Consider the following 9,392-nt stretch of genomic DNA (forward strand, 5'->3'; position numbering starts at 1 on the left):
TGCAAATTCAACTATGGTGATCATCATGATGATTATGTCCCACCTGTGATGTGAGATAAAATTATTTGGCTAACAAAACAGAGTGATAAATAGCAGACCCTACTAGGCCTTCTAGCAGGGTCTGCTTTTGGAGCGATCTACTTGGAAGACAAATTACCAGTAGAGTTACCAAGAGTAACCACAGAGGGAAAAGTATCCCGCTTTATAACACTAGACCTGTCCTAAGTATGATCCGGTGACCTGGAGGGGATCATTTAGCAAAGTGAAAATGGATAAGTATCGTTCCTGTGCTCCAAGCAGTGAATGAGTACCTGCCCTGCTAATACTTGGATTTTAGAAAATGATCCTCCAAACAATCAGATAGCTTTTCTCTCTCTAGTCTTTGCTAGTTCTCTACTTCAACACATTTTTCCTGGGCTATTGAGCTCAAGACCACACTCTGCAAGTAATTACTCCCAGTTAAGACTAATGCAGACCTTCTTTGTAGGAAATTTTGTAGCATATCAGATGCCTATTATATGCCAGGCACTATACTAGGTGTTGGGGTTGGTGAAAACATGAAACCGGACTGCCCTTTGCAAGGTTAAAATCTAGTGGCAAAGGAAAGAGATTTTTATAAGTGTTGGTTATCAATGCTTAATCAAAGCTGCAAATACTTGTAAGCAATGTGGTGTGGCTTGATGAAGTGAAAAGACACAGATTTCCAGCACAAGGATCATGCACACAACATATTCCCCTATTTACCTGTCTAGAGTCAGTGACCCGGAAAGGAATCTTTATATCCTTTTATTAATCTCTGGAAAAGAATGACTGTATTGGTTTTTGTTAAATTGTAATTTGAAAAATGACTTAAATGTGATGTTTAAGAAGTACTCAAATACCACCTTTATCTCTTCTTTTCTGACAGAAGCTGACTATTCAACTTACCAACAAGATTATCAGCCTAGAAAAGCTAACAGAGGTTACATGGATATATGGTGGCCCTATAGTTTCTACTACAACTATGACAAGTACCTTCCCCACAGGTTCTCTACATCCTTCGACAGTTTCTACTACAGCTACCACTTTTGAGACTATTATCACTAGTTCTGTTTATACTAGTACCACTCTTCTTATCCCAACCACTACTTTCTCAACAAGTACTACTGAAGTTACAACTAGTATTACTGGTCCTAGTACCACTACATCTTTCCTAATAAGTACTACTGAAGTTATAACTAATCCTAATGTTTCTGATAGCACTACACCTTCCCCCACAAATATGACCGCTAGCAATAGTACTCTTCCTACCACGGTCACTCCCTTCCCGACAAATACTACTGCCTTTACACCTACTACTACCATCCTTTACAGCACTACGCCTTCCCCCACAAACACGACCGCTAGCAATAGTACTCTTCCTCCCACGGACACTCCCTTCCCGACAAATACTACTGCCTTTACACCTACTACTACCATCCTTTACAGCACTACGCCTTCCCCCACAAACACGACCGCTAGCAATAGTACTCTTCCTACCACGGACACTCCCTTCCCGACAAATACTACTGCCTTTACACCTACTACTACCATCCTTTACAGCACTACGCCTTCCCCCACAAACACGACCGCTAGCAATAGTACTCTTCCTACCACGGACACTCCCTTCCCGACAAATACTACTGCCTTTACACCTACTACTACCATCCTTTACAGCACTACGCCTTCCCCCACAAACACGACCGCTAGCAATAGTACTCTTCCTACCACGGTCACTCCCTTCCCGACAAATACTACTGCTTTTACACCTATTACTACCATCCTTTACAGCACTACGCCTTCCCCCGCAAACACGACCTCTAGCAATAGTACTCTTCCTACCACGGACACTCCCTTCCCGACAAATACTACTGCCTTTACACCTACTACTACCATCCTTTACAGCACTACGCCTTCCCCCACGAATACCACCGCTAGCAATAGTACTCTTCCTACCACCGACACTCCCTTCCCAACAGGTACTACTGCCTTTACACCTACTACCACCATCCCTTACAGCACTACACCTTCCCCAACGAATACCTCTGCCAGCAGTAGTACTCTTCCTACCACATACACTCCCTTCCCAGCAGGTATTACTACCTTTACGCCTACTGCTACCATCCCTTACAGCGCTACGCCTTCTCCCACAAATACCACCGCTAGCAGTAGTACTCTTCCTACCACCACTGGCAACCATACTCCTATTACCAGTTCTCCTTCCCCTACAATATCTGGTGGTAATAGTACTAGTAATACTATTCCTACAGTATCTACTTCTTCTACAGATATTCACTCTATTAGCACTAATACCATAGCTATCTCTACCACCAATACTATAAATAGTACAGGGCAGGCAGTAAATATTACTGATGCAGATAACTCTAGCAGTGTTCCAGGTAATACTACACATGTTTCTATTCCAAATACCACAATAGCCTTAGACACATCAATGACTACTCTTGTAGACACAACAACTCACCATCAGGTAACAAAAAACTCTACAGTCAGTTATTTACCTATTATTACAACTAATGCTACCACCAGTATTATAAATACTACCACATATGTTCTAAATACTATCATTCTTGATAGAACAACAATGAATGCTTCTGCTACCATACCAACTTATATTGAAAATGCCATAAATGCTACTCTAGTTCCATGATTACTATCCAAAGCAGTATAATTACTATAGACATCTCTTTAAAACAACTATTACAGATATAAAAAATCAATGAAAGATACATGATCTTATGCTACATAGGTTTTCACAGATATTAACACCAGTTTTTATAAATATGGCTACCCCAAGCACTATAGACACAGCTGATATGTCTAAAGATACATCCATGACTATTTTTATAAGTATAATTAAAGAAACCATGGATACTTCTTCTGCAGCCAGAATATGTACTCCTATTTTAAAAATTATGAGCCCTGTAAACCTGGCGATTCGCAGACCTGTACCCCTGGGGATAAAAATATATGTTTATAAAAAAAAGGGGGGGGCACCTGGGTGGCTCAGTGGGTTAAGCCTCTGTCTTTGGCTCAGGTCATGACTCAGGGTCCTGGGATGGAGCCCCGCATCGGGCTCTCTGCTCAGCAGGGAGCCTGCTTCCTCCTCTCTCTGCCTGCCTCTCTGCCTACTTGTGATCTCTGTCTGTCAAATGAATAAAATCTTTAAAAAGAAAAAAAAATTATGAGCCCTATAGACCTATCAATTAAACTGTAGATATTTTATATATCCTTGCTAGAGACTTCATAGATGATTTTGATATCTCAGAAAATACCATATTAGTCTCTGTAAATACTATTGCTTTAGATGTAGTTATTAAAGTAACCTAACTTGTTCTTAGGTTATGGGACATGATACCATAACTGAAAGCACTGGTGATATGTGGCACTCAGATAGCCACTGTAGCAACAGTTGTTAATATTATAGTAATTATTTAATTAGTAATGTTAAAAATCATGCCTTATTTTCCTATGGATTTTTCCGTATACCATGGCTATCAATAGAGTAATACACTATTACACATCCTGAAAACATTCTCACTTCTAAAACAATCCTAGGTATAACCATAGATATGGAAAGTGCTACCACTGTAGATCTTGTATATATTTGGACTCCAGGAACTAAAATAATTAAATTAAAAATGTTAGATGTTACTTTTACTATCATAGGAAATAATGTGATTATAGATGTTAAAAACATAACTTCCTAAACTTTACAACCACTACTTCCATAGGTACTACTGATAATCCTACTGCAAATTTGATAACTACTTTTATTTACAGACCTTAAATGCACTTCCAGGAAATTAATAGTTAATTTTCCTTAGGAGATAATCTTAGGGTCCTTGCTGTTATCCTGAATGACTGGATTCAATTACAAATCTCTAACTCTTCTGTAGACTAGAAATCACCCAGGTGGAGATGCATATTTAAAGATATGGCTTAGGGGAAATAGTCTCTGCCCTGGGATTGGAGTTCTTGTTGACTTTTAACCCATTATAATCTTGTTTACTTTTTCCTCTTATCTACCAGCTTTTCCCTTATTACTTCACTGTGAACTCCCCTTCTGTGTTAGGACTTTCATCATGTTCTTGGTCTTTCATATCCAAATTTATTATTTATCCTTGGTCTGTTACTTTCTTAGATCAGCCAGACCCCATAAATAGACTCATGGTCATAACCAAATATAGCCAGTTGAATGCTATTGAAGACATAATCCTAGGACAGTATTCTCAAAATGTAGTTTGGAGACCCATGGAGGCCATAGAACTCTTTCTGGGGTTCACAAGGTCAAATATGTTTTCATAATACTATGCTTTTCTATTCCTTTTTAACTTTCATCCTCTATTAGTATACAGTGGCATTTTCCAGAGCCTTTATGCTGTGTGGTGTTGCTATAGATGAATACAGAAACAGATATGAGGATCTACCTGTATCTATTGAGATAGACATTAAACAGATTTACAAAATATAAAATATCATTCTTTTCACAATTTTATGCTTTGAAAATATATTTGTTTTTCATAAAAATATTTTATTTATGTGAACATGCAGTTGATATATTGTTATTTTTAATGAATGAAAAAATAAATATTTTACGAAGTATTTTACAAATGACTCAAGTTTAATTTTGAAAGTACATATTAACAGATACAAGCCACCTAAACCAAGCACAGGGTCTTCACTAAATTTGAATATAAAGGTTTTTTTTTTTTTTAAGATTCTATTTATTTATTTGAGAGAGAGAGAAAGCATGAACGGGGTGGGGGGAGCAGAAGGAGGGGGACAAGGAGACTCCATACTGAGCACGGAGCCCGCCTCATGGCTCAATCTCATGACACTGAGATCATGACCTGAGCCAAAATCAAGAGTTGGATTCTCAACTGACTGAGCCCCCCAGGCACCCCTGTAAAGAGAGCAGTTTTGAGACCACAAAGAGTTTGAAGATCACTTGCATAGTCATTATAATACATCATAATACATTATGAACTTTCCCAGCACTTAGGAACTCCAGCAACTGTGCCTTAAGGTTCTAACTACATACACCCCCTACTATGAACACATCTGCACAGCATTCTGATCTACCACCACACCTGCACTATTGTGTGGCTGGCCTGATGGGGTTCCGCATGAGGGGCAAAGATTCATCAGTTAGTTGCATTTGCCTTTTGGAATCTTCCCACAACCTGCCCCCTTCTGAATTAAATTGATAGACCTTATACCAGGGCATATATACCTCTCAACTTGACCTTCCAACTCAAAACAAAACGAAACTCATAATTCCAAACTGTACCACTGGCCTTGGTCATAGACTCCCTCACTTGTGTCTTTACCAAGAGAGCTCCAATACCCTTATCTTGTTGGCACCACAAACCCTGATATGAGACAAAGTGTTCTGTGTCTTAAAGCACACGGTGTTCTGCTGCCAGCCGATTAATTGGCCAAAGGCTTTGCTTAAAGTACTTGGGATTTGGAAAACTGAGGATGAACTTGTTCAAACAACCATAGTCCTATAGGAAATTCATTCCCTTTGTGTCCATAAACCAGCCCTAATGGAAAATTTGGGATCTTGAAAAGGGAAGTAATCCTGAAAAAAAGAACAATAGCAACAACAAAAACAAACCAAACAAAACAAAACAGAAAAAAGGAAACCTGGACTTCAGATGTTTGAAGAAACGTGAGGATTGAAACTGGAGAGTCTACACACAAGATACGCTCCTTGAATAATTTAGAGAACCTGAAAATGGAAGAGCCAAATATCAGCTCCTTCTGAGTCTTGAGCTCTGTGTGTTCATTGACCGTGACACGGATGAATAGACTCCACGGGACCAGCTCTGTGAATACCACCTGCTGTGAGGTTGGTACAGGGACTATGGCTTTAGGTGGACACACCACTCCTTGCCTCAGTTTCTTATCTAGAAGAGGGAGTAAACATCAGAACTGCAATGTACATAGAAATGCATTTTCAGTCTATAAAGTGCTTATACAAAATTTTATTATTTTTATTATTATTACATAATCCATTGAGTGTTGTTAATGTCTGTTTAAATTTTTTCCTTCTTCTTCCCCTTGGATTTCCTGAGACCAGAGCTGTTTTTCCTTAGTACTGTTACTTTGTCATAAGGCTACCCTATGTCTCTTTTTTTCAAATGTTTTCAAATGTTTCACTGCTAAATTAAATAATGCCCATCTTTCCTCACTTTATAAAATAAAGTGAATGGACATAATTATCCCAGTTTTATGTTTAAGTTATTTTTCTATAATTTTTCTTAAGCTTTTTATACTTGCTGCTGTTCATTGTTTGCCTTCTAGAGAATAAAATGTATAAACAAAACACAGACAAGAAAAATTTTGAAGTAGCCAGTAGAGTTCATGTAGAATGTGTGTGTGTATTTGTGTGTGTGTGTTCATGCACATTATTTTACATAGCAAACATCATATTTTCTGCCAGTAACATTTTCTTTGGTTTGTATAATGAAATTAGATGTATCAGCCTTTCTTCATGTTTTTCAAAGAGCCTTGTTATTTGATGGTGTTTCACTGAATAGATGTGAGCGCTATTGCTTAGAAAGGCCTTGCTTGGTCCATCTCCTGTGCTGGCAATGAGATACTGAGTTGTGCAGTGGTTTCACAAAAGTGTCTTATGTTCAGTCTCTGCACTGAGGGGTGGACAGGATAATAGTTGTCTCTCAATTTATCTGCAATGTGGTTATACTTCTGTTCACTTAGGTTTTGTCTAAATAGGATATAAACATAGGGTTATCGTTGAAATATAACATATGCATTTTATAATCACACTGCAGTGAATGGGAAAGTGAGGCAAGATGGGGCTGGGACTGTCCTGGGTGGAGCAAGAGGTAGTCTTCCATGTTGGAGGTGTTCTGAAGGCACCAGATGATGGGAAATCCTCAGAGAAGGTGGTCTCAAACTGGGCAGAGGGTGATTCACTTGGTCATAAGATGTTGTTGTTGTTAAGATTTTATTTATTTATTTGAGACAGAGCACAAGGTGGGGAGCAGAGAGTAAGGGAGAGGAAGGAGCAGACTCCCTGCTGAGAAGGGACCATCCCCCACATGGGCACCAGTCGCTGGAATCGGAGATCATGACCTTAGCCTCAGGCAGACACTTAACCAGCCAAGCCACATAGGCGCCCCTGGGAACAAAATGTTTAGAGATCTTTGGGAAAACTGCTTTCACCCAAGGCTAGAAGTTTTATCACATGTTAATTTTAATAATATGAGAAACTATAATTTCAAATTAGATAAGATTTTATCTTTCTTCCTGGAAAGCTATAATTCATGAATATAACATATCCTATGAACTTTATGACTTTATACTTTATGACATATCCTGTGAAAATATATATTTCTAATCCAGCTTGAGAAAAATTTAGTCTTTTATTGAATTATTTATAAAGATGATTAGTCAGACACAAAATTGGTAAGAGATGACAGGCTGTGTTATGGATATAACACAAGCGTATTTCCCAAATTGTGTTACGGATATAACACAAGGGTATTTCCCAATATATGCCAAAATTAAGGCACATCTGAGTGGAAATAGACTTTAGGGATTATGTAGTTTAAAACTGCTGCCTCATAAAAGTTTCCTCTAAACCGTATCTTTCCAATCCTCATGGGCATTTGATTAAATACTTCCTTGAAAGGTTGCTCATTCAATTGTTAGGCAGTATTAATTTTTAAAACTTTTTTTTGTGGTACAGAGATGAATTTTGGCTCCTCAGAGGTAATTTCATGAACTTTAATTTCATACGTTAAGTCATCTCTGTGATAGCTTCCCACGTTTTTGATGGAGGCTACTATCTTCCTACTGATCATTTAGATCAAAGCTCTTTATTTCTCAAACAACACTCTCATGACCTCTAGTTTTTTTTTTCTTTTTATTTGTTAACTTTTCTTTAAATTTTATTTTTTTTATAAACATATATTTTTATCCCCAGGGGTACAGGTCTGCGAATCGCCAGGTTTACACACTTCACAGCACTCACCATAGCACATACCCTCCCCAATATCCATAACCCCACCCCCCCCTCCAACCCCCCTCCCCCCATCAACCCTCAGTTTGTTTTGTGAGATTAAGAGTCACTTATGGTTTGTCTCCCTCCCAATCCCATCTTGTTTCATTTACTCTTCTCCTACCCCCTCAACCCCCCATGTTGCATCTCCTCTCCCTCATATCAGGGAGATCATATGATAGTTGTCTTTCTCCGATGGACTTATTTCGCTAAGCATGATACCCTCTAGTTCCATCCACGTCGTCGCAAATGGCAAGATTTCATTTCTTTTGATGGCTGCATAGTATTCCATTGTGTATATATATTCCACATCTTCTTTATCCATTCGTCTGTTGATGGACATCTAGGTTCTTTCCATAGTTTGGCTATTGTAGACATTGCTGCTATAAACATTCGGGTGCACGTGCCCCTTTGGATCACTACGTTTGTATCTTTAGGGTAAATACCCAGCAGTGCAATTGCTAGGTCATAGGGTAGTTCTATTTTCAACATTTTGAGGAACCTCCATGCTATTTTCCAGAGTGGTTGCACCAGCTTGCATTCCCACCAACAGTGTAGGAGGGTTCCCCTTTCTCCGCATCCTCGCCAGCATCTGTCATTTCCTGACTTCTTAATTTTAGCCATTCTGACTGGTGTGAGGTGATATCTCATTGTGGTTTTGATTTGTATTTCCCTGATGCCGAGTGATATGGAGCACTTTTTCATGTGTCTGTTGGCCATCTGGATGTCTTCTTTGCAGAAATGTCTGTTCATGTCCTCTGCCCATTTCTTGATTGGATTATTTGTTCTTTGGGTGTTGAGTTTGCTAAGTTCTTTATAGATTTTGGACACTAGCCCTTTATCTGATATGTCATTTGCAAATATCTTCTCCCATTCTGCCAGTTGTCTTTTGGTTTTGTTAACTGTTTCCTTTGCTGTGCAAAAGCTTTTGATCTTGATAAAATCCCAATAGTTCATTTTTGCCCTTGCTTCCCTTGCCTTTGGTGATGTTCCTAGGAAGATGTTGCTGCGGCTGAGGTCGAAGAGGTTGCTGCCTGTGTTCTCCTCAGGGATTTTGATGGATTCCTTTTCACATTGAGATCCTTCATCCATTTTGAGTCTATTTTCGTGTGTGGTGTAAGGAAATGATCCAATTTCATTTTTCTGCATGTGGCTGTCCAATTTTCCCAACACCATTTATTGAAGAGGCTGTCTTTTTTCCATTGGACATTCTTTCCTGCTTTGTCGAAGATGAGTTGACCATAGAGTTGAGGGTCTATTTCTGGGCTCTCTATTCTGTTCCATTGATCTATGTGTCTGTTTTTGTGCCAGTACCATGCTG

At 38.9% G+C, this 9,392-nt stretch overlaps 1 protein-coding gene across 1 annotated transcript in view; it reads left to right on the forward strand.

Moving 5' to 3' along the window:
* The window catches only part of LOC125080533 (probable maltase-glucoamylase 2), a 91,135-nt gene extending 86,625 nt beyond the window's left edge, over window positions 1-4,510 (forward strand). Inside the window, exons 48-49 of the mRNA XM_047694385.1 lie at window positions 908-2,417; window positions 4,437-4,510. Coding sequence (XP_047550341.1) covers window positions 908-2,417; window positions 4,437-4,510 — 1,584 coding nt within the window. The remainder of the gene's footprint in view (window positions 1-907; window positions 2,418-4,436) is intronic.
* Window positions 4,511-9,392: the final 4,882 nt, after the last annotated feature.

The sequence above is a fragment of the Lutra lutra genome, chromosome 11 (genome assembly GCF_902655055.1).
Source record: "Lutra lutra chromosome 11, mLutLut1.2, whole genome shotgun sequence".
In the NCBI taxonomy this organism is placed as follows: domain Eukaryota; kingdom Metazoa; phylum Chordata; class Mammalia; order Carnivora; family Mustelidae; genus Lutra; species Lutra lutra.